At 36.8% G+C, this 26907-nt stretch overlaps 1 protein-coding gene across 2 annotated transcripts in view; it reads left to right on the top strand.

The window, feature by feature from the left end:
* Positions 1-26907, top strand: part of LOC124634522 (cubilin) — a 108433-nt gene that overhangs the window by 74710 nt on the left and 6816 nt on the right. The window contains exons 4-12 of one of the 2 annotated variants that reach the window (XM_047170122.1): positions 19200-19271; positions 22441-22615; positions 23255-23281; positions 23735-23946; positions 24647-24854; positions 25436-25644; positions 26065-26200; positions 26289-26387; positions 26548-26762. In XM_047170122.1, coding sequence (XP_047026078.1) covers positions 19200-19271; positions 22441-22615; positions 23255-23281; positions 23735-23946; positions 24647-24854; positions 25436-25644; positions 26065-26200; positions 26289-26387; positions 26548-26762 — 1353 coding nt within the window. The remainder of the gene's footprint in view (positions 1-19199; positions 19272-22440; positions 22616-23254; positions 23282-23734; positions 23947-24646; positions 24855-25435; positions 25645-26064; positions 26201-26288; positions 26388-26547; positions 26763-26907) is intronic. The other variant, XM_047170123.1, reaches the window with a different exon arrangement.

Raw genomic sequence — 26907 nt, 5'->3', positions numbered from 1 at the left:
GTCAATGTTTAATACACCGACAGCCTAGAGCCTGAGAAAGAACTTACGCTATTTTTTATCCAGTTACTTAAAGTAGTTTCTTCGGCACGCGGTTGAAACAGTAGGAAAACAGCTTGTAATAAATAACATCACAGACTCAGCATCCATTGGGGATAGCTTCATACGACACCGATGTACGACTAATCAGATTCGTCTCAAGTATGTGATCGAGTTACTGCTAATTAGATCTCGCGTTACCGACCACACTTGTCCGCGCGCGTTCTTGTGAAATGTTCTATTATTTACTTCAGCAGTGATTTGAAGAAAATTGAGGTTGGAAGAAAATTTAAATAGCTCTGAAAGATTTTACACTTTCGGATGACTTATAAAAGTTTGGTGTGGTTTTCCGGTATTTGGACTGAATCAGTAAAGATTCGATTTGGTTTGAAGATAGGCAAGACCTTGAAGAATGTTATAGGCTATTCATTCATCCGGATGTGAGAGAAGTTTTCACGGGACCACGGGAAATAGTCATGTCATATTTATATAGCTCACAATTTCGTAATCAATCTTAGTTACCCTATACAATTAAATACGTGTGACACACAAACAAACAACTACATGTAACAGTGTCGATAAACAAGTGGATGCAATATCTCAGTAATTACAGCCGAGCGCCGATCTCCAATATCCGCCGAGCACAATCAAGATGGCCGAGCTTCCGCCCGCCATGTTGTGATGTCATACTCCAATATGTTTACTAGTTTATTTATAGTATTTTTTTAATATAAAATTGGTATTTTTGATTAAGTAGTTGAATCATTGTGTAAGGCAAAGGATAAGAAATTAAATACAATAGGGCGCTCTATAAAAAAAATGTTTTTCAATTTTCCGAATAAAAGTGACGTTTAAAATCCACGTACATATTCTACAAAACTGTCGTATTTTCTACAATAATGTGTAGTGTACATATTTTATCCCAATACACGATTGAATAAAAGAAGAATATCCACTCAACTACCTACAGTTTAACGTAAAAATACCCTGGCACGTCTGGCTAGCTGCCAAAGGTTTCACTTTTACTCTCGTACTATTTCAATTTCACTGGAAATATCCGACGGTTCATTTGAAAATTGTTCATTGACTGTGTGATTTTGTGAGTACACCGGTTGACACTTTTATTTGGACATTTTAGATATTAGGAGCAAGCTGTAGTTTTATATTCTACTAGCTTTTCACCTAACCCTCTTTAGTAAATGGGCTATCTATCACTGAAATATTATTTCAAATCGAACCAGTAGTTCCAAAGAATAGGGTGACAAAGCGAACGCACTCTCCAGCTTTTAGTTTACAAGCACAATGGCACGCCTAGTTATGGTTTTGAACAATATTGAGTGGTACTAATTGAATAACTGATTGGGAAGTAGAAGTATGAGTCGACAAGTAACCAATAGGCTACACGTGTTGCTTAATCCTGTTAAGGCGCGCCTCCACCGCGGTGCACGGAGATGCTACGCACGTGTATTAAGCTTCGCTTTGTAAGAAAATGTATGTGGTTGTGTCCACTGCAACCCACGGAGAGGCTACGCATGAATTGACGTCATTGATACACGCGTGGCTTGCTCGAATAGGCGGTTACATAGCTCAACACTGTCAACGTGGGTCTACGTTTCCACTGGAGTACACGAATAAGACCCACGACTATGTACAGCTCGGTTATCGCAGAGCAGTTGTTGTAAGCGGTTAACGTAGCTCAACGCTGTCAGCGTGGGTCTACCCGTGCGCCGTGCCACGCTATACATAGTCGTGGGTCATATTCGTGTACTTCAGTGGAAACGTAGACCCACGTTGTCAAACAAATGAATACATGCAGCTAAAATGCGCCGCGTGTCCGTGCACAGCGTGCACTGCGGTGGAGCCGCGCCTTAAGGCGCGGCTCCACCGCGGTGCACGGAGAGGCTACGCACGTGTATTAAGCTTCGCTTTGTAAGAAAATGTATGTGGTTGTGTCCACTGCAACCCACGAAGAGGCTACGCATGAATTGACGTCATTGATACACGCGTGGCTTGCTCGAATAGGCGGTTACATAGCTCAACGCTGTCAACGTGAGTCTACGTTTCCACTGGAGTACACGAATAAGACCCACGACTATGTACAGCTCGGTTATCGCAGAGCAGTTGTTGTAAGCGGTTACGTAGCTCAACGCTGTCAGCGTGGGTCTACCCGTGCGCCGTGCCACGCTATACATAGTCGTGGGTCATATTCGTGTACTTCAGTGGAAACGTAGACCCACGTTGTCAAACAAATGAATACACGCAGCTAAAATGCGCCGCGTGTCCATGCACAGCGTGCACTGCGGTGGAGCCGCGCCTTTAATACACAAAGATTGGTGGCAAACAGAGAGAGCCACAAATCACTGTCCACATAAATTTTCTTTCCCATAATCTAATCTTTACCAAAAAAACATTGTCCTATCCCCGAGAGAGGCTACTTCAAAAAATTACTCGCAAAATGGACATCAAAATTGATGATACGAACTTTACTTAAGTAGAAAGGGACACTTTCTCTTAGAGCAACCTATATTAAACCTGTCGCCTTATATAAATATCTTCTAAACGTTTATAGGGCGTGTTTTTGAGGTCATAAGAAATAAGAAGCTCACTTTTACGGTAATAGCTTTGTAGCAGTAGGTAAAGGAGTATACTTGTTGAAGTTCACGAGGCATCAGGTTTGGCTCAAGGTTCGGGAATATGATATTTCAAGTTGGAAAAGCTGTGTTACAAAGTTACTGCTCGAGTGGGTTAGGAACTTATATGGTTGGATAGGCTTAGATTTATTTGTGTTTGTGAATGCTGTGAAGATGAACTTAAATAACATACACAGAGTATTGGAACAACTTATTTATTAAATTATTTTATAATATTACAAAACTATGACAAACGAATTTTACTTTTAGTATGGCCAAAAATAAATACTTAATAACCTTACGTTAAAACAATACGTAACCCACCTTACCATATTTATCTGTTCAAAACGTTTTTGCAGATAAGTGCCGTAAATTACAGGCGTAAGTATTTGTTTCAAGCTCTTTGAAATAAGTTGTAAATACATAAGTAGGTTAATAAATCAAAGGGAGTTCGGACCCCCGTTCGCCCCAAAGAAAAATACCTGTAGGCACATAGGTATAAGTATGAATATATATGTATATAACAGTCCTACTTAGTGGAACTCCCTCACCTGACGATTCGTTTAACATGTACACAACATCAGTTTTCCTTATACCTTTTGCTTTTTGTCGGGTAGAATATGAGCGTGTAAGATTTGAGTTATTTCGTGCAAATAGAACTAAAACAATGGTGAACGTGTGTTAGGTTAATTCACGTGATAATAATTTGTTTGTTTTCAGAAACATGGTACTTGGATAGTATTGATAATATTTGAAATAAAAAAACTGTAGGTACTAGTCATCACAGTCTTCTATGCATTCCCAATATAAAATCACTAGCTGCTGCCAGTGGTTTCACCCGCATCCCGTGGAACCTCTGCACGAACCAGGATAAAAAGTAGCCTATAGCCTTCCTCGATAAATGGGCTATCTAACACTGAAAGAATTTGTCAAATCGGACCAGTAGTTCCTGAGATTAGCGCGTTCAAACAAACAAACAAACAAACTCTTCAGCTTTATAATATTAGTATAGATAAACTACGTCTTTGAAATAGAGGCTACTTTACCGATATTTTCTCCATATATCTTAAGATATATTTCTCAGAATGTTGGCGCCAACTTTCAGTATAATAACAATTCGTACACACTCGGAATATATTTTTTGTGCAAAAATTAAGGCGCGGTTCTTACTCATGCGTGTCGAAATGCGAAGGGTTATGTCAAGAGTAGCTAAGAGGGTTTTGGTGTAATAAAAACGAACGATATCCTTGTAAATATAGCAAACAAACAATGGTTATTTTCATAGTTCATTTTTAGTGTTCCTTACACAAAGGGTAAAACTGGACCCTATTGTTTTCGCTCCTCTGTCCATCCGTCCGTCGGTCTGTCACCAGCCCGTATCTCATAACCCGTGATAGTTAGAGAGCTGAAATTTTCACCGATGATGTATTTGCTGTTGCTGTTGCCGCTATATCAAAAGGTACTGAAAACTAGAATAAAATAAATATTTTGGGGGGCTCCCATACAACAAACGTCATTTTCTAGATAATGGTACGGAACCTTTCTTGCGATTCCTACTCGCACTTGGCCAGTTTTTCTATACTATGGAAAACAAAGAACAGTAGGTGGGAAAGAAACTAGCTCGTTCATTGTGCCGTCATAATTCTTCCTCATTCTTCATAGCCAGTCAACAAGATACACGCTGATGCCAGTCGTAATTAAAAAACGGTGATACAGATTTTTATACAAGCTGTAGATATCTACGTGCTAGGATATATATTAGTAGCTTAGCTGTAGATTGATATCTATGTATGTAGGTTCTGGTATAATCCTAATCCTAACTAATATTATAAATGAGAAAGTAACTCTGTCTGTCTGTCTTTCTGTCTGTCTGTCTGTCTGTCTTTTCTTCACGCCTAAACTACTGAATCGATTTGTGTGAAATTTGGTACAGATATAGTTTGAAACTTGAGAAAGGACATAGGATAGTTTTTATTACAAAAAAATATAAAAATAAAATTTATTCCGGACATATAGCGCCATCTATTGGTCAAACCAAAAATCTGCCGGAAGTCACTATTCCACGCGAACGAAGTCGCGGGCAAAAGCTAGTATAATATAAAACTATAGTATACAGTATTAAATACGTCCGTAAGATTATTCTGTGGACAAATTCAGCTCTGTTTCAACGATGCTCTGATTAAAATACATCGAAATTGATGTGACGTCGGCAATAGTGGCTGTCTAAAGGACTATACTCTATCTAAAAGGACTATAAAACGTTTCTTTTAGTTTTTAAGCTAAAATATAGGATAAGTGTTACATTTTGTGAACTGGACGTTTTGGGAGTAGTCGTTTTGAGAAACGGACTATTTGGGAATTGGTCGTTTTGAGAAGCGAACGAAATGGGAAACAGACATTTAGGGAATTAGCATTTTGGGAAGTGGACGTTTTGGGAGTGTGAACATCTTGGGAAGTTGTCGTTATGAAAATAAAAAGGATCTTCTGTATATACTCCCCTTATGTACTTCCTTATATACTCCCTTATGTACTCCCTTATGTACTCCCTTATGTACTCCCTTATGTACTCCCTTATGTACTCCCTTATGTACTTCCTTATGTACTCCCTTATATACTTCCGTATGTACTCCCCTTATGTACTTCCTTATGTACTCCCTTATGTACTTCCTTATGTACTCCCTTATATACCTCCGTATGTACTCCCTTATGTACTCCCTTATGTAGTTCCTTATGTACTCCCTTATATACTTCCGTATGTACTCCCCTTATGTACTTCCTTATGTACTCCCTTATGTACTTCCTTATGTACTTCCTTATGTACTCCCTTATATACCTCCGTATGTACTCCCTTATATACTTCCGTATGTACTCCCCTTATGTACTTCCGTATGTACTCCCCTTATGTACTCCCTTATGTACTCCCTTATGTACATCCTTATGTACTCCCTTATGTACTCCCTTATGTACTCCCTTATGTACTCCCCTTAAGTACTCCCTTATGTCCTCCCTTATGTACAACCTTATGTACTCCCCTTATGTACTCCCTTATGTACTCCCTTATGTCCTCCCTTATGTACAACCTTATGTACTCCCCTTATGTACTCCCTTATGTACTCCCTTATGTACTCCCCTTAAGTACTCCCTTATGTCCTCCCTTATGTACAACCTTATGTACTCCCCTTATTTACTTCCTTTTGTACTCCCTTATGTACTTCCTTATGTACTGCCTTATGTACTCCCTTATGTACTTCCTTATATACTGCCTTATGTACTCCCTTATGTACTTCCCTTATATACTTCCTTATGTACTCCCTTATGTACTCCTTTATATACTTCCGTATGTACTCCCCTTATGTACTACCTCGTCCTCCCTTATGTACAATCTTATGTACTGCCTTATGTACTCCCTTATGTACTCCCCTTATATACTTCCTTATGTACTCCCTTATGTACTCCTTTATATACTTCCTTATGTACTCCCTTATGTACTCCCCTTATATACTTCCTTATGTACTCCCTTATGTACTCCTTTATATACTTCCTTATGTACTCCCTTATGTACTCCCCTTATATACTCCCTTATGTACTCCCTTATGTACTCCCTTATATACTTCCTTATGTACTCCCTTATGTACTCCCCTTATATACTTCCTTATGTACTCCCTTATGTACTCCTTTATATACTTCCTTATGTACTCCCTTATGCACTCCCCTTATATACTTCCTTATGTACTCCCTTATGTACTCCTTTATATACTTCCTTATGTACTCCCTTATGTACTCCCCTTATATACTTCCTTATGTACTCCCTTATGTACTCCCCTTATGGACTTCCTTATGTACTCCCTTATGTACTCCCCTTATGGACTTCCTTATGTACTCCTCTTATGTATGGTTATATAACTTAGTCGTGTTGTCACAGGGTCACTTTGTTAGATTTGGTAATTTTGACAGTCTAGGTAATTTCTCAGATTAGGTAATTTTGAGTTTTGGTAATTTGTCAGTTTGTGACAACATTCACAGGCTTACCCGGCAAAAGTTCGGTACTCCACTTATGTACATATAGAACTGAGCTCGTTTGTTTGTTCGTGTTGTGCGCACTTGTGGTAAGGTTCGTAAACATAATATATGAGTAGACTAGTGGATAGTGTACCTAGTGTAGTCTGAAAGATTATTGTGTACCTACCAAAGTTTCATGTGAAACTGAGTTTGGTGTTATCTCGCGCCTTTGATGCTGTTTTATTTCGCTCATATTTTGTTTGTCAGGTCAGAACAGACTATTAGAAGTGAAGCAAACTATCAACACAGTCAAGCTGAAGCTGAAGATGAGGCTGATATCAATCCTCGTAAATATTTAATCTGGTCATGAAAATACAAATAAAAGTAAATAAACAGATAAATGTTTACATCGACTTTACATAATATTTCAAGCAGTTCGATATGAACACGAGTTTTGCCTTTATCACAAAAAATCTTACGTCGAATGTATTCAACACAAACTTTCCCCCAATATCAGAACAAATCCATGCAATAAAATATTTAGGTACCTGCTTATTTGCAAAGTTATATTAAGATCATCTTGGAAATACACTTCTAAAGGCATCATCAATTCTTTTGTTACAGTAACTTATCCGAGATGTTACTTTGTACTCAATAGGTACCACTACTGTTTGCCGAGCTTCAATAAAATAGGAATACAACCTGGTAAAATACAGACAGACAGTAAAATAGTAATATTCAGCAGTATTGAAGTGGATATCAAAGGATTCGATGTTAGCTCGCCTAGTTTGGCATAAACCAACAAAGTGGATTATTCTTTAAATTGGCTCTTAGTTTTTATCCATTTTAAGGCAATGATAAACAAAAATGCTTAAAATTTTACGGACTTTAGCTATCATTTTTAGCTCAGCCCTATTTGTAGTAAATAGTTAACTCCACAGTCTTCAGACAATCGAGCAATTTAACTACGTCCAAAACCAATCTTCCATTTCTTGCTTTTACGGTAACTTGAAACATATTTCAAGTGGCTCTTAAAAGGTACCAATTTATCCCAGTCGTCCTGTGCGAAATGTCGCACTGTATTGCGTAATTTCTTAGCTAATAAATTATATTTGTGACAGTTCCACGCCGTACGGGTATGAAAGGATTATATTTTCGGTCCAGTATACCTTTAATATCCGAGGGCATAAGTATCTCTTCTCGTCCTCATATAAGTTTGTTTGCTTTGTTTTTATATAAGTAGTCTCTTATAGAAAGAGAGGGATTAATTCATCCAGATCAGTTGATTACAGAGTGAACGATGGCTGGGTGAAGATTGAAGTCTGTAACACCCATCACTACTTTTTAAAGTTTTTAAAACCTTCTAAATCTTGGCTATACCTAATGACAACGTGTTAGTGGTATGATTGTTTGTATTTATTAGTAAACACAAATTAGGCTATTAGGCAAATTATATTATTCAAAATTAGGCTTGAAACTGCGTTAAGCGAGCACGGGCGAGGTTTTACATAGAAGGTCTAAAAACTAAACTAACCTTATAACTAAAAGTGTTAGGTTTAAAATTAACTTTATCATTAATATTACTTCTATAATATATCGATACTCAACGACCCTAAACACCCACTAATCAATTATGTTGCTATTGCAAACACGCCTAATAAATTCGGGGAACTGTTTTATTAATGTGGGTGGACGGGTGATAATTCTGTCACTATCTATAAGTGTTAGTTGAGCTGATAATAACGCGATGAATAGATATGGCAGTTTAATGAAGCCGTGTTATCGTAGCATTAACACCTGCTGTCAACTATGTTATTAACGAACATATTTTATCTGCCATCTAGACACACGGCAGTGTGTCCGCCAAGTTCGAGCAAAAAAAGCGACACACCGGCCGTGGGTTATATTACACGAACCATTTCGGGCCAAATTCGACCCCCCTGTAACTCAAAATCTAGTATCTGTTTAGACCCCCTCACTTATCTAAAATACAAAATTTCATTAATATACCTATTGTAGGTCTTGAGATATTGACGTCAGAAAATCGCTATTTTTACTATACACTCACTGACTGACTCACTCACTCAAAAACCTAGACCACTTCCAATGGTCGTATTGACTTGAAATTTGTCATGGAGGTAGGTCTTTATGTCAAGGTAAAGGGAAAAATCTGAAAATGGCCAAGTGTGAGTCGGTTTCAAAATAATGAAGGTGTTTTATACCCGGTGTAAATTTAGTTATAAGGAACTAAAACGAACTAAATTTATCTATATTTATATAATATATCTTCGAATGGTTTGTATTTAGTTTAGTTAGAAGTAAAATAGTGTAGTTAGAAGTAAAATAAAAATCGGAAAACGGCCAAGTGTGAATCACTTTCGAAAATAACGAATGTGTAACTTTGATCCACGAACATAATATATGATAACATGTCATGTCAGTCAGTTGGTAAATCTAGTCCATTTAGTTAATCTAGTTCATTTCTTTGTAAGAAACATAGTGCATATTAAAAAATCTGAAAGATAGTATAAATGAGACATTTCTTTAACTAACTCCATCATAAGAAAAAAATAAAATAAACAACCTTACAAAAATAAATGAAATCCCACCCAAAACAAAAATGTGAAAGACTGCCAAGTTCGATAATATGGGAATGCTTCGCCTATAAAAGAAGTGAGATCTGAATAAGTACCAAGTTCCATACACATACCTCAGTTAAAAATAGTTACTTTTGAATGATGTTACTTGGCAAGTTTTAATAGAAAATTAAATACTTGATTCATGCGTTTAGTAGGTTTATAACAAGGTGTGTGAAAACTTGCCAAGTGACATCGTTAAAAAGTAACTATTTTTAACTGAGGTATGTGTATGGGACTTGGTACTTATTCAGATCTCACTTCTTTTATAGGCGAAGCATTCCCATATTATCGAACTTGGCAGTCTTTCACATTTTTGTTTTGGGTGGGATTTTGTTTTTCTTTCTTTATGAAATACGTTACAATCTTCCACCAGTGGTTTTTCCACCCCTGTCCCGTGGCAATTGAGAACATTACCGCGCCCGTATGAAATAGCCTTCCTGTATTTAAAAAGGCTATCTCACACTGATATATTTTTTCTTATTGGACCATTTCTTCCTGCACTACATTAGCTTAGAAAAAAATGTAGGATTTTACATCTATGTATGCTTGTATACCTACAATGCAATTCTCCAATTGGTTGCTGACACCTGATGTCAAAGGATATGGCCCAATATCACGGTACAAAGCTCGATTTAAAAACCTAATTTCTTATTGCTATTCTATGTTATTTAAAGAACATACTAATCGTAAAACAGTAGAGTTTCTTGTAAATTAATTCAGCGACTACATACGAGTATTACTCACGTTGACGAGTGTAACTCCGCTAAGCTCTCCCGTGTCCTTAGTGCGCGGGACTTTCTCGTGTTTACATATTTACGGCCTCCAGTGTACAGCTTTCAAATACTAATTATGTATATTTCTTAATATTTATGTTATGATGGGACTGCTAAGACAGACTGCTTGTGTGTCTTCGTGGATCTAAGCTCGCAGTTCATGGTTCTATTCGCCAGTTGTGTAAAGGGTGTCTTTTCCTGGGCTTCTCTAAACGTATCTTGATTTCTATGGTGGTTTTATCAAATTTAATCTGGAAGTGATCAAATTGTGTCCAAGCAAAGTAATAATCTTGTCAATAGAAATGACTGTTATGCCAACTTACAGAAGATATTGCTACTTAATGATAGATTGATGAAACATCTCCAGCCCGTCATAGTCATATAATGCAACGATCATGTTTGCATCAATGTATTGTGTATTCAGATCAGACAATATCAATCATTGTTCGCCACATCCGTCATCCCCCATGCGGATAATATAATTAACATCTTGTGTTTATGGTCACATCCGACAGTCAGGAGCTTGATGACCTTTCTAAGATGGTGGAACGAGAGAATTGTCTCTATGCATTTTCGCGTCTTCATACGGCACTTCAGAGTAAATTAAATACCTTGAAGACTCAAAACTATTGTCGATCAAAAAATCACTTAGGTATAATAAAAATAGCTTGGAACGAGGAAAGGAAAGGGGTGAATAAATAAGGAGGGGAACGGTTAGTTAATTAATCATTTTCGGCACATTGATTAAATATTTACCCACTGTGAACAACAAAGACTGACACATCGCCTTGCCAAGTCTTCCTGGTGCACTAAAACGTCAATATTTATTCCATTGCTGCTTCTTTCATATGCTCATACTTGATGAGTTTTTAAATCACTAGTATTGACGTTAACCTGTACCTAGCATTTAAATCTATCTTATTTTTTGAATAAATTTCACCAAGGAACGAAAGACAAATTCAAACTGAAAGGAAAATCCATTTTATATACCTAACATTGACGATCTTTTGAATCTCTTATCTTGTTTCAAACTAACGCCTAGCTTTCGGATATGACGACATTTTGCGCCCGGATACCACGGAACCCTTCTAACAGCCTGATAAGACCAAGCGTTTTCATACACCGCCGACTCATCCCTAATTCGATCAAACCAGAGGTAAATATTTGTTAGAATTTGCTCCGATCATCGTCTGTACGACGGGTATGGTATTTCCAATGTTTAAAGGCTGTATGTTAAGAGTATTATAGAAGGTTCGATTGAAGCTTTCACAGTAAACTAACTTTGTTATAGTTCACTATATGTCAGCGATTCCCATCCAAATATTGGAGAGTTGACCGTCATTTCGTCCCTGTTCAAATTGCCAGGGAAGTGGAAAATCTTGTATACCTATCTACAACCTTGACTTTTGGAAAACCTTTAGAAAAAACGTCATACTTATTTACCTAGGTTCTGTATATTATTACCTACATACTTTCCAAATTTAAGGTAGGTATTGTTTAAAATAGCAAAAAACAGAAGTTTTAAAACGTGCCTCTCTCTAGTCCTTTTCCCTTGGATTTCCTTTACAGTATTTAAATACGTTTCACAGTAAAAATGCATTTTCGATGTATCTACAAAAACTTGGAAATTGGATCACTTTATTTAATGACTGCACCGCAGTCGTAGCTGGGAACCTCTTTTCTTTATTTAAATTCTTTTTTTTCCTCTTTTCTTTATACAAAATGGCTGCCATCTTGTATAAAATTCTCCGACATTACCACACTACAGATTTTTAATTTTTTTCTTCGTGTATGTTTCTTTTATGTTTTGCGAAATTATTTTAATGAATTCTTAAAAGGGAAGCACGTGTACATTTGGTTATTAGAGCATTAAATGTGTGTGTTAAAATCTTTAGAGTTTCAAGGATTTCGTGTCGTTTATTCTCTCATTTATATCTTACTTTTCACGCGAAAATTTTAAGAGCGCTCAACCCTTCCCTCATTTTAAATTGATCATGGAAATAGGGGAGATGACGTTGCAAATTATGATAAATCGAGGTTTTCATCGCAAAGAAGTTTGATCATTAATTAATTACTGTTGAGTGTTGACTGAACAGATTTAACTGTTTGTTTGAAAGCTTATTTTATGCCAGATTTTACGCTGTACTTTAATTTAAAAAAAACTGTAGAAATATAGGTAACACAAATTAACACGTAACGCTCTATCTTACCAAAATAACAACATATTAATGGAGTGAAAGTTTAGCTGATTTGTTAATAACATGCAGGAAATATTTACTCAAATTCTGTTTTACTCTAAATAATAAATCACACAATTTAATTTAAAAACTGTCCAAAACAGTAATAAAATCATACGCGTAGCTAACAAATGAGGTCTAAATAAACCGCAAATTAAAATTAGTGATTTGGATACGATACGAATTTGAATTGAAATTGCGTTCAGTCATGCGACCTGGATTATGACGTCATAACGTTATTAATCCTACCGTGTTTAACAAAAACAAATATTGGTTACGTTGAAAGAACAGCTTATACCTATTTTAAAATAAACGATTAGAATTGATTGGACGTATAATCCGAAAGATACTTTTGTATTTAGGCTGTTACATCATTGCATATGTATCATGTAGTTTTCAGATTAAAACACAGATGGCGTTCTATTCTGAAATCCCTAGCCTACCTTGTAATTTAGGCCAGATTCGGTAATTTTGGAAGAAAAACCAAAGAATTAAAAGTATAGTAGAATAAAACTACGTACTGTTAACGAAATCCAGAAAAGTATTGACATTTTTTCTTGCCGGTTCAGTGAACTCGCAAAGATAATTTTATTTATATTATGTTACCTAGATTAGTTTTATAGTACTTTTGTTTTTATTGTTTAAATTCATTATTTTATTGTTATAATTTTTAATTTTATTTGGTGTAAATGTGTATCTTGTGTTTCTTTTTTCTTTTTGTTATCTGAATGTGTTTAATTTTGTAAGAAAAGTGCCTCACTAACGCATTGGATTATATCTGTAATGTTAGTGATAAGGTTGAATAAATAAATAAATAAATAAAATTAACCCAAACGAGGAGCTATGCTTATATTATACATATAAGTGATAGCAAATTATATAAAAATGTAATCTGTATCAAAGTAACATAATAAGACTGATGTGATGATGTCAATAAAGATGTGGTGGCCTAGTGGGTAAAGGACCAATCTCTCAAGTATGAGGGCGCGGGTTCGATCCCAGGTCAGGCAAGTACCAATGCAACTTTTCTAAGTCTGTATGTACTTTCTAAGTATATCTTAGACACCATTGGCTGTGTTTCGGATGGCACGTTAAACTGTAGGTCCCGGCTGTCATTGAACATCCTTGGCAGTCGTTACGGGTAGTCAGAAGCCAGTAAGTCTGACACCAGTCTAACCAAGGGGTATGGGGTTGCCCGGGTAACTGGGTTGAGGAGGTCAGATAGGCAGTCGCTTCTTGTAAAGCACTGGTACTCAGCCGAATCCGGTTAGACTGGAAGCCGACCCCAACATGATTGGGAAAAAGGCTCGGAGGATGATGGATGTGATGATGTCAATTAACTTTAATGAATGTAATTCTTAAACACCTTTAAAACTCTACTACCATTTATCAGTTTATTTTCTACGGAGTAAGTAAATAGTAGATAAATATATTACACTAATCATTACCTTACTTCACAAAACAGAACGTGTGAACTAAATCTCATAGCCCGCAATTGATTTCAAGCATCTGTCCGATTTTAACGGAGGGGAGCAAAACCAGTATTTTACACTTGTCCAGTCCCCGTCTAGACTGGATTCTTTTGCAAAATATGAATAAGTAATTATTAGTAACTGCCACTATGGACAACTGGATTGACCAGTTTATTTACGAAGCTTAGGTATACTGTGATTTAAATGCAAAGCAAAAGTATATCAATTATTGAAATTGAATGATTTTATAATACATACACCCAAATTGATCTCTCTTTTTTGATTAACCTAATTGGATAATCCACGTTAATTTGTGTGAAATCGTCAACATAAAGTTATACATTTCTAAGTATAAAAACCTCTTTGCAACCTTTACCTACATGGATAGGTAGAAAACACACTATCCATACGCCACATAGAACCTACCTACCGTATAGCAGAGCTTTTACCGCGGAAACGTCGATGCACGTCCGACAACAAAGTTAGCGCGGTTGTCCCAACCAGGAAGCGGTGACGTCACGGCGTAGGTGTAACGTACTCTCAGTATGTATGCGACCATTAGTGCCCTTTGTATTAACTTTTTAAACTTCCCAGCTGGCTGAAGTAGAACTTTTAGCTGCCACATGTAGGGTATTATACTTTTTAAGCTGTTTTTTTGTCTTTTTTGCGGTATGAGAGCTTTTGCTGTATTTTATGTGGTTTCTGGAGGATAATGTGGTAATATCTATCTACGTACGTATCTAGACTACAAAAGAATTTGTGATTTTAATCTCCCCTTTTGGAAAACACTTAGTATTAGAGTAGCATGTATTTAAACCTCCGCGAAAAGAAAAATCATTTCTAGTGCCTAAAATACGAGTATACGACTTAGTTCCTGAGGGGACCATAATATTAAAAAAAAAAAATTATCTAGTTAAAAGCTATAATCGCTTAAACAAAATAACGTCAGAACTGTGTCAGAATGTAGGCCGCTGTCGACGTCGCTGGCGTCTTGTTATCGGCGCGGCCTATTTCTGTCACTAACTAACATTCGGCACTTCTGAGCCGATCGAACATCACTATTAGTTTGACGTCGCATGCCACGGCGTAAGCTGAGTATGTCTTTTACTTCAGAAATTCATCATCCTCATGCAGTTTTTTTTTTTTGTTGTCGTTGCAGCATGTTTTGTTCCTCCATAGACTTCTGTCTGCCGTCATCTCACAAGTAACGCTGTTTCTAGCCATGTCGACTTTAACAAAATCCATCCATCGTTTCTTTGGTCATCCTTTCACTTCAGAAAATATTATAAATTAAATAAGTTTCCCTAAATAAAGCCGTTCAAGCATTTTAATATAGGACAATTTGTATGTGATAGCTTGGCAAAATGCCGAACGCTTGTGTTAAGTTTTCACTTGCATTTTGCAAATTCAGGACAGAAAATTTAAATATCGCTTTGTCTTTCCTTCTTAGATTCCACTTATTCTAGAAGTACGGAATAACCCGTTGATTATTGAGAGTCCGACAGACAATTATCACTATTATTGACTTGTTAGATGTTATTTTGTGTTTTATTTTTTATGTTTCTTTCTTAAACTTATGTGGTGTCATTTACATTACTTCAAAGCCGTGCAAATCAATAAGCAAATAGATTTTTGTCACTGCTGTTTTACTATACGATACAAGACATACTTAGGTATGTACCTAGATATTTACGTAGGTACCCAAAAGACATACATCATGAAATATGTTTCCGCAGCAAACCTGTCTAGTTACAGCTTCCCAACTCGTGCTTGTCGCTAACTAATATTCCGTAAGTTGTGCCGTGTGTTCGAGTTGTGTGTGAAGATGTGCACATGTATGCCGCACGGTAATGACCAAACATTTGGAACTCCGCTAATTGTGACGATCGAGTTTGCCGGTTTGAGGGAGATTTGTGGTAGCTTGAGGTTATGAGGTTTAGGTTTATGGCTACGGGACGGTGGAAGACGAACTATTAGACGGGTGTTAAATAATAAAAATAGATAATTGGAATAGGGTCTTATCCCGAAGAGAGAAAAATAGCTGAAGGACAAAAATTAAAGAACAGATTAACACCACAAAAGAAATCATAATTATAATCACTCCCTTTATAGAAAGCATATATCAGATATACCATTATCTCATTAAATATATTGGTCAATTAAATGGGAGGATTACACTAAAAACAGTTTATGCAATTATTTTATTAATTTGCGGTAGTGTGACCCGATTATGTCGCTCACACTCAACACCTCGACGTGTGATGTGTAAGTTAAACGCTTCATTGTACCTTGTAGACTGCAGGATAATGGCCAAGATAAACGATTGGGAACATAAGTTTCCAAAAATAAAAATTTTGGGTACTTGCTGGCCATACCATTTACTGATCAGAGATTGGGAATACCTTTCTTGTTATTCCATTGATAACCTTACCACACCATACAATACCATAATTAACAGTCGGCAAGAAATTAAACTATATACGCCTTAAATTCAGTGCGGAATTCCAAATAAGATAAACCTAAAGACCTAAACCTTAAAACATCCAGGAAATCAATGAGTTACGTCCGAAAGTCCATCCCAAACGCTGTGCGACAGTTCTTTGAATATTCATTACCTAATTGTTTTATTGCTACCAAATTAGACTGAGAATAGAATTTGATAAAATATTTACAGACATAAATTTTTGAATTGAGATTCTAAACATAATCATCATATATTATTGCTACACTATTCCTGTACAGTAAATATTATCCCACCCAAAACAAAAATGTGAAAGACTGCCAAGTTCGATAATATGGGAATGCTTCGCCTATAAAAGAAGTGAGATCTGAATAAGTACCAAGTTCCATACACATACCTCAGTTAAAAATAGTTACTTTTTAATGATGTTACTTGGAAAGTTTTCATACACCTTGTTATAAACCTACTAAACGCAATGAATCAAGTATTTAATTTTCTATTAAAACTTGCCAAGTAACATCATTAAAAAGTAACTATTTTTAACTGAGGTATGTGTATGGAACTTGGTACTTATTCAGATCTCACTTCTTTTATAGGCGAAGCATTCCCATATTATCGAACTTGGCAGTCTTTCACATTTTTGTTTTGGGTGGGATTTCATTTATTTTTGTAAGGTTGTTTATTTTATTTTTTTCCTTTGATGAAGTTAGTTAAAGGAATGTCTCATTTATACTATCTTTTAGATTTTTTAATATGCAATATGTTTCTTACAAAGAAATGAACTAGATTAACTAAATGGACTAGATTTACCAACTGACTGACATGACATGTTATCATATATTATGTTCGTGGATCAAAGTTACACATTCGTTATTTTCGAAAGTGATTCACACTTGGCCGTTTTCAGATTTTTATTTTACTTCTAACTACACTATTTTACTTCTAACTAAACTAAATACAAACCATTCGAAGATATATTATATAAATATAGATAAATTTAGTTCGTTTTAGTTCCTTCGGGGTATAAATTTACACCGGGTATAAAACACCTTCATTATTTTGAAACCGACTCACACTTGGCCATTTTCAGATTTTTCCCTTTACCTTGACATAAAGACCTACCTCCATGCCAAATTTCAAGTCAATACGACCATTGGAAGTGGTCTAGGTTTTTGATGAGTGAGTCAGTGAATCAGTCAGTCAGTGAGTGTGTAGTAAAAATAGCGATTTTCTGACGTCAATATCTCAAGACCTACAATAGGTATATTAATGAAATTTTGTATTTTAGATAAGTGAGGGGGTCTCAATAGATACTAGAAATTTGATATGCGTAAATAAAATAGATTTTGAGTTACAGGGGGGTCGAATTTGGCCCGAAATGGTTCGTGTAATATAACCCACGGCCGGTGTGTCGCTTTTTTTGCTCGAACTTGGCGGACACACTGCCGTGTGTCTAGATTCCTCAATGAAGGCTCACTATCCCGGTCTTCAGAATCCCTCACCCATCCATTAGTCACTATCATCTTTGTATCATCGGTTCATCGAGAGCAGGACTATCTCTTAAATAATAACTAGAAAAACATGACATAAATGTGTTAATATAAATCAAACTTAAATAGAAATGGCTTACGGCCAGTTTCTTCATCAAAAGTTAAAGCCAAAGTAAAAGTCAAAGTAATGACTAAAGTTAAAGTAACGGTTAAATTCAATTTTTCTATGAATTTTGCTGTCACTTTAGCCTTGAAAAAACGAATTTGACCGTTACTTTAACTTTAGACATTACTTTAACTTTAACTTTTGATGAAAAAACTGGCCGTTAAAGAGTATATAGTTAGAGCTTTACTTCTCATTATACCATTACCAACATTAGATATACAAATTACCTATCTACTTAACATATATTTTCCTAAACTTCAGCATTTGTGGTGGACCATACATCTGGCTTAGCTCAAGTAATTGGCGAACTTTCCCGCGGCCGGACACCGGTCTAGTTTGTAGCCAGATCTACAGATATACAGCCCACAGCCCGCCCTGTCTATTAACAACACAATCTCTAGTCTGTGGTAGCGGTATTATTAAAGTTTAGCGACAATTTATCGTTGAAGCATTCTAATCTGTCGCTTTGGGAATGATTTATTGCTGAACTTAGACGTTTGATTGAGTTGTGCTATTTTAAACTGGCAAATGTGGGTTTTACTTAATATAATTTTACATAAACTTTTCAAAAAAGTATTTTTATACAGCTCTTTGTTTTGTCTTTTCGACTAGAAGCTGTAATTCGGTTGCCTTAAGTCATTACGGCAGAAAATGAGTGAAAACACAGAATACAAACTCGGTTTCAGCAATGTAATTCCTTTATATTATGAGCCGCTACACTCCAGACGAGTCTCCGAAATAATCTTTCTTCATACATTTAAAAAGATTCATGAGGTACTCTCTTCCATTACCTTTGCAAATGTAAAGACATAATAGAATGTATTCGTCGCAAACGGCGTATCTCACGCCATCTAATTTATTTATTCACAATAAATTGTGTTGATATTTGTCATTGTTCTCAATGCCACATTCGATTTATAAGATTTATCAACAACGAACAAAATATGTTACCGTATAAAATGAACTAGTGTATCGTATTTTCATAATACATACTTGTATAGGTAATTGTTCAGGTAGTTTGTTCCTATTTAACTGAAAGCTTCATAAAGTTGAACGTTAAAACACCGAGACGTTGATAAAGTTGCTCGAATTTGTGCATTCTTGACAGCTCGTGTGAGAATACTTCATCGAGTTATGTGGAGTACTGTCGAGTGTAGGTCGGGAATATGGCGCCGTGAATTAATTACTGAACTTCATAGTGCCAGGCGTGGGGTTACTTTTTTTGAGAAATCGTTTTTAAAAGAAGTTTTATGATAAGTTGGTCCTTACAAATAACTAGATGTTATTTCTGTGCAGTGCTCGCGGGAGAGACCACGGAGCTCTCGAGCCGCGCGTCGCTCGCTGAGCCCTCGCCTACTAAACTTCCAAGTACGTCTTCTAATAATAAATAAATAATACGCTACAATAAGATCTCCAAGCAGAAAAATATTTTCATAGGCTTTACGGTATTTCAAAATTTGTATTTATTGAGTTAGAAAATGACTGCAGATTGATGTGATTTTTAAGAATTAGAGGATTAACTTTAGAAAAAGATGTAAGTTGAACAAAAAATATAATATTAATTGGTAAGAAATTACACTTTATCAAAAACGACTCTTCATCAACACCATGACATGTGTTTGCATCATATCATCATCAAACATTTTGTCCAGAGATCTTATTCTAGCGCCCATAGTTTTGTCACGACACTGCACGAATATATGTCCCGCACAGCCAGTCACTAAGCCTCCATTCCCGTGGCAAATTGATCGAGCGACCCGAAAACTCCGCATGAAATTAAATTTTCGCCGACACAACATATTCGCAGCACTTTTTACCTGAAACGAAATTGAAATTGATACGAAACAGAAAGTGTGGACGGCCAGCAAATGGAAAACATTATAACTGGCGTATTTCCAATAGGTGTTACACCCTGGCACAATGTAGATCCCTATCACTGCAAGCCCATTTTCGATAAAGAACGCTTCACGTTTACCGACGCTATTCTGCTGTCGCAACCACTCAAAACGCGATTTGGAAACTTCCATTGTTTAGATGTGTTTTTGTTTTCATGTACAACCCGAGCATGTGATGTGTGTTTGTTATACGTAATAATCATATTATTGTGTTTATTCAATGTATTTCGTAACGAAAAGTCTTCGGCAAGTGTGTGTTTTGTTTATATCGGGAACATGTACCTTTGTGTCTTCACATTAAACTTCCATGATATAATTAATGTTCAAGTTCTAAAACGCATCACCATTTAAAACATTTATTTTAAATTCATCTAATGATCTTAATCTTTTCCATGGTATACCAAGCGATAGGGAAACTTTTAATGGCCCTCTAACAGCTAGGAATGAAAAGGAGTCAGTCTGAGAATGACCTGACCCGAGTCGAGCGTGGTGGCGACATTTACCAAATGATACGAACTCGGTACACAACTCCGAACAAAAGACCAGTGTGTATAAAACATGGAAGGGTTAATTTCAAGCGGTAGAAGGTTTTGTCCATTTATTTTTGGGGTTAGACTGTATGTATAGATAGTTTATTGTCGTACTAGTACATATTTTAAAAGTCTTACTATGAAGTAGAAGAATTGGTACATATAAAGGTTTGGGAAAAAAATATGACACTATAGTTCGGCCATTCAGAGAATGCGTTCCTGACACGTCGCGATTGAACTGACGACGTAACTTTGCAATGGCGTTGCAGTTACGATAAAAATATTTTTGCTGGTTGTTTACCGTTTTAACAATTGAGGAGCATTAAAACAACATTATTATATCAATAATCAATGAATGTAGTTACGTCGTCAGTTCAATCGCGACGTGTCAGGAACGCATTCTCTGAATGGCCGAACTATAGCTCATGTCACTCAAAAAATCTTGCATTCATAAATGAAGACAAAAAGTTCCCCTAACTAGGCTACTCAGCATGAACATTGCTCAAAGTGTTATAACAAAGCATAGCTCGGAACATTTACCAAAGAATAACGTATAGTGTTGTTTCCCTTCAGTCGCGAACATGCTTAAGATCCGCCGCTATTTTCAAGAAAGCAGTTTTTACTTTTTCCCTTTCTGAGATGTAGCTCGGAGCGTTGTGCTAAAGACGGCTATTTCGGTGCGAAATCTCTACAGGTGTAGGTTTTTAGACTTGGATGTTAAAGTTTTTTGCCGTGAGTTGATGTAGGAATGGGTAAGGCTTTAGGGTTTAAAAGGGGGAAAAAGAAACGAAAGATTTTGTTGAACAAAACAATAGCATTGAAACAAATTTAAAATTAAATTATCAAACAAAGAAATATAGAGACTAAAAATATTTTTGAAGATGAAATTAAAAACAGTTGTTTGTTTTTGCATATATCTTCAATTATTCATGTTTCACAAAAATCCGCATTCCACAAGGTTTATTAACGTTATTTCACTCATTCGTAACTTAACAATGCCTGTTTCTGACATATGTTATCGCGAGTTTTTCAGGAACGTAGGGGGCTTATCAAAAGGGGACCTTTTCGTAACCCGGCTCTTTCACATTGTAAAATGGTGAAATAAGCATAAAACTGTTATTTCTATGCATTTAAATATTCTTGTATTAAAATACTTTTTAAGTAGAAGAGCTACAGGATTGTTAAAATAAGAAAATGCAAAGAGATATAAAAACATTTCTTGGCTACGGTTGCTACGAAACTTGTGCGTGCTACGAAGCGTAGAAGTCGTAGCGGGCAGCGGTCATTACTGTGTTGAGGTTTATTTAATGGGAAGTATTTAAAACTTATGTATTTATTTTAAAGTCTACCGTTGAGAAAAATGTTCAATAAATTTTAGTAGTGCTCTATCTCTAATACAAAAATGTGTAATTTCATCATTCTGGTTTTTTTTTCGAAATTAATGAAATCTAAATAAGTTTTTTGATGATTGGTGCCTGACTGTGCAACGTTGCGATAGCCATCAGATGCATTTATTAGAATACTCAATCTTAGTACTTGACAATTTTGTTAATAAAACAGAGTTATAAGAGATTTATCATACAATCAGACAAGTTCATTTGAACATAGATTTTCGCTCACAAAGTGAAAATTGTGAGATGACACATGCATAATAGATCCGGTATTCCTTCCTTCTGTGCAATCAGAGCGAAAGCCGAGCGACGCCCCGAAGTGAGTGCATCTCACTACCAGATATAATAGAACTTTTGAAAATATGCGTTTTAATTTTAGGAGTGTAATCTTTTCAAACCAAAGCTTTTGATTATTTTATCAAAATTTATATCAAAACGTACACAAAAATTAAACAATTAAATATTTCTCCTATAATTAAACAATGCTGCCAAGTTTCGGACGCGAACCTCCTTGATATAAAAAAAGCTTTTGCTATAAAACAAAAATCCATCTTCTAACAAATAACTTCAGAGAAACGCAAATAATTTCAACATATTAACGCCGCCCAAAAACGGGACCACATGAAAAAAAAATTTTAGGCGCTTTATAACTTCCAGAAAATCCTCATCAACCTATAATAAAATACAAGTTCCATGTATTAATACTCTTAACCATCCACAGAGTGCGACCGCACATTCGTGAGCCGAGGCGGCGCGAGCAACGGAACGTTCCACGCGCCCGAGCTGATCAATCCGAACAACCACAGCCGCCAGTGCCTGTACACGTTCCTGGCTGCACCGGGGCAGCGGGTGCTCGTCGAGTTCCGCACCTTCGACCTTCGGGGAAAGCCGCCAGAGTATGATACTTACGTTATTTAGCTTAGATTGTAGGTGCCTGATGATCTTCATAATGGTTGGATTATATTGATGTAAGGCAGATGTTAGGATTCTTTACGATTCGAGAGAATCTTGAAGAGGATGAAAAGTAGGCCACTGCCCAGTAGTGGGACGATAAAAAACTTGATAATAATGTTTGCAAAGATTGACAAACACTGACTTGTTAATCATATAAATAAATTGGATTTCTTTTCTTTGGCTCAGTTTAACCTCTGGTTCGACATATGTATCTGCTTGTTGAAGTGTAATGCTTAAACTTATATTGTACAAGAAATACCTGGTTAAAATAATGTGGTACGTAAAAAGTAAAAACTGTGACACCACACAGAGAAACAAGTCCACGAGTAACAATTAGAACACAAGAACGTCTTTGTTCGACGTTTTCCTTAGAATCGTGCCACAACTTCCACCTCTTCGAATCAATTTATAACTTTACTTTGGAAATAGAAGTTCTTAACTTTGAGTATTTCCAATCAGTAACTTCAACAAAGCGAATCAAATAAACTCTTCTCACATATATGTGGGAATACTTATACGAGACGCATTCAGATCATAATATGTTGTTTGACTTTCCCGCTCATTTATTTGTTGTTTTGCAGTGGAGCCGCTGTGGGCGAGTTACCAGCGTGAGTATAACCTCCCTCATTATTAAAGACACAAACATGTTTTCTACCAATACTATTATTTATGAGCATAAGTATAGACTTAGAAATTAGGTCAAACTCTTCCGGGAACCTTGACTTGGATAAGTTCGCTTGATGTATTTCGCTGAACTCATGATGTTCGTTTTGTTGACGACTTTGAGATCTAATGTACGCTGAAGGATAAAAAAATATCTAGCTAATTTTATGCCAAAAAAGATTAATATCCCAAATCTCAAAAAACCAGTCATCATATGAAAGGTTCATTGATCTTTTTTTATCTGAGCAGCGACAGACTTCACACACGAAGGTCTGTTTAATGAAGGTTTAGAAGGTTCTTGCAGTCTTCTCCATGAGACCAACTTTTTGGAATCGTGCAATTAGTGTGACGTTTCATAAGACCCTGCAAAAAATATTTACTTTTATCTTGTTATCCAGATGCATGCACGAGTCAATGGACATCTACTCGGAGATGGCGTCGCTGGAGGCGGGCGAGCTGGTCAACTCGGCGTTCGGCGGGCGGTACTGCGGGCCCATCCCGCCGCGGCGCCGCGTCTCGCTGCATCGCGCTGTCGCACTCTCCTTCTACACAGACAAAATGTACACGCCGCCTACGCTCTTCACAGGAACCTACCAGTTCATCAACGCAAGTGAGTTGGATGGGAGGACCAAAAATTTGGTCCTTTGGTCCTTTTAAATAATATTAATATAACCGCGACAAAATTCGTAAAAGTAGTTTTATTTAAAGTTCATCAACGCCAGTGAGTTGGATGGAAGCACCCAAAAAAATTTGGTCCTTTTGGTTGTTTTGGTCCTCATGGTTTTAAATACAACTTTAGAAAAAGAAAACAAATTGTATCATGAATATATTTGTATGATGTGTGCTGTAACTATGAAAGTATATTGAGTTATTACAACAACATTGAAGTGTCCGTTAAAGTTAGAAGTCCCGAGTCCGCATAACTAATTTTCAGCTTTCGAAACTGTCAGAAGTTGCAGACTATCCATTTCTGATCTAGTACATTTAAAAACAACTCTTAACTTTCAAGGAACTTTCCAGTAAGAAGTCCAATATTTTTGCTATATTGGAAAGTTTGGTCAATTTTGAACTTCATATCAGTAGAGAAAATTGAAAAATATTAGTTTACTTTTATCTACTATTTGTTATTGTCAGAAATACTCTTAAATTGAGATTGACGAGAAGATTAAGAAAGGATGTAAGTGCCATTGACAAGTTAGACCTACCTACGTTCAGCAATGGACGACAATTGGCTGACTTGATGATGATGACCAATAAAATAGTTATTGTAAAATTAAATTCTAACACAAAAATTTTCCAACACCCAACAGCGGAATTCGAAGTGGGCACCCCAGTTCCCAACACACTGTGCTCGTTCGTGATAGAAGCGAGCAAGCGCAAGACGGGTCTGCTGCTGTCTCCGACGTACCCGGGCATCTATCCCAAAGACATGACCTGCAACTATCTGTTCAGCGGCCAGCCCGGCCAGAGGATACGGCTCGAGTTCCGAGACTTCGATCTGTTTTTCGGCGGACCTCAGTGAGTAATATTCTGTTTTATGTAAATTGTTTTAGTTCTAGTTCCTTTTTGGTAGATGTGACGGTGCAAGAAGATTCAATTATAGTTCGGCCATTCAGAGAATGCGTTCCTGACACGTCGCGATTGAACTGACGACGTAATAACATTAATTGATTATTGATATAATAATGTTGTTTTAATGCTCCTCAATTGTTAAAACGGTAAACAACCAGCAAAAATATTTTTATCGTAACTGCAACGCCATTGCAAAGTTACGTCGTCAGTTCAATCGCGACGTGTCAGGAACGCATTCTCTGAATGGCCGAACTATAGTTGTCGGTAGATACTGTCGAAGACATTTTTTTCATCGTTTTGATCGGGTATAATCCGGGGTTTATTCCCGCATGGGGTAACTAAATCTAGCCCTGGTCATGATGTGGGGGAAGGATTATGTGAATTCTTGATTGTAAACTGACTGTATTTAAATCTACATACTACACCATTTAGTTACCTAAAATCTACACCCATCTTCCTTTATAACAATGCTCCTTCTCCCATATTCTTATATCTTCCCTCACTAACAAGTTTGTCAATATTTCCAGCTGTCCGTTCGACTGGGTGCGCGTGTACGACGGGCCGGACAACTCGTCAGCCGTGATCGGCACGTACTGCGGCCAGCAGAGGAACCTCGTGCTGTACTCCAGCGACGAGCGCCTACTGGTCACCTTCTACACGCTGCCGCGCGCCGCCAGCACGCAGAACCGAGGCTTTAAGGGTATCTTCGAGTTTTCAGAGAGTTTTGTTAAGTTAGGTAAGTGGTATTCTTCTTGTATGTACTTTTTTTGTTAAGAAACGCCATAGTATATTTTACTTAAGAGTAGAATTGGATAAATTGTGAACTTTCCACCTAGTAAAGAATACGATAAAGCGCTACCAGATTCTCTTTAAGTACATGCAACACATGTATTATTTACTATGTCCTACGCGCTGCTCAGGATATTCACAATGTAGTTTTTAACTTATTATGCATTGTATTATCATCCACAATATGGGCCCCAGTCCCCTCCTGACTAAATAACTGTCTACCAACTTAAGATATTACAACAATCCATTGAGCGGCACTACGCAAACTTCCTAATTTATTACATCCTTACTTTTTACAAAGAGGTTTTTCCTTTCCTAAGAAATTCGAAGGTAAAGTTTTTTATTACTTTCGTCTATTGGTTTTCAGATTTTATAAGTAAACACGATGCCGAGCACATTAGGGGCTCAGAGTGCGACCAGAAGATTCTTAGTAAAAAGGAATCGACGGGTTTCGTGTACCATCCAAATTATCCATTCCCCTATATACAAAAAGTTGTTTGTAGGTGAGTATCAACCAAGATATATCAACCATTTTTCCAAGTTTTGTATTATCTGCAAGTAATTTTTCATTATCTTATTTTTCTTTTCCAGATATTTTATATACGGTATGCAAGATTCACAAAATTTGGAAAGGGTTCGATTAGAGTTTCAAAACTTTTCTATACCGAAGGGCGACAATCCGAAACCGGAGTGAGTGTAACCTTATATTTCTCTTTTATTACTTTTTGAGTGCATAACTTTTGTAGCAGATGTGTGTCAGTATTTTCCTCAGAGTTTCTGAAGAATGTTTTGTTACAATGAACTGGAATCATGGCTTACGCTTTAGCTGACTATAATTTGAAACTTCCAGTTCATGTCCCGACGGGTACCTGAAGGTATACCTGCGGGGGCAGGAGGCGACAGACTCCTACGACAAACATGATGCGGAGCTATGCGGGGAGGGGGCCAGTGGCAATCCCCCATTCCCCCCGCCACTCCTGTCCGACGGACCCCGCCTTGTGATGGTCTTCAGCTCAGGGGAACTACAGGGCAGGGGGTTCAAAGCCAAGTATACTTTCGAGACTGGTGAGTTACATTCTTTGTGCCTCAATATTATGACCAAACGGATCAAGTCGTAAAATCTTTGCTACAATTGGAGCTGCCTTTGGTTTATTCTGCTGTTAACAACGCGCCCCGGATTTGCACTGGTACAAATTATACACTTAAACTT

The sequence above is a fragment of the Helicoverpa zea genome, chromosome 11 (assembly GCF_022581195.2).
Source record: "Helicoverpa zea isolate HzStark_Cry1AcR chromosome 11, ilHelZeax1.1, whole genome shotgun sequence".
Lineage (NCBI taxonomy): Eukaryota > Metazoa > Arthropoda > Insecta > Lepidoptera > Noctuidae > Helicoverpa > Helicoverpa zea.
This window is presented reverse-complemented; position numbering and strand designations above follow the sequence as displayed.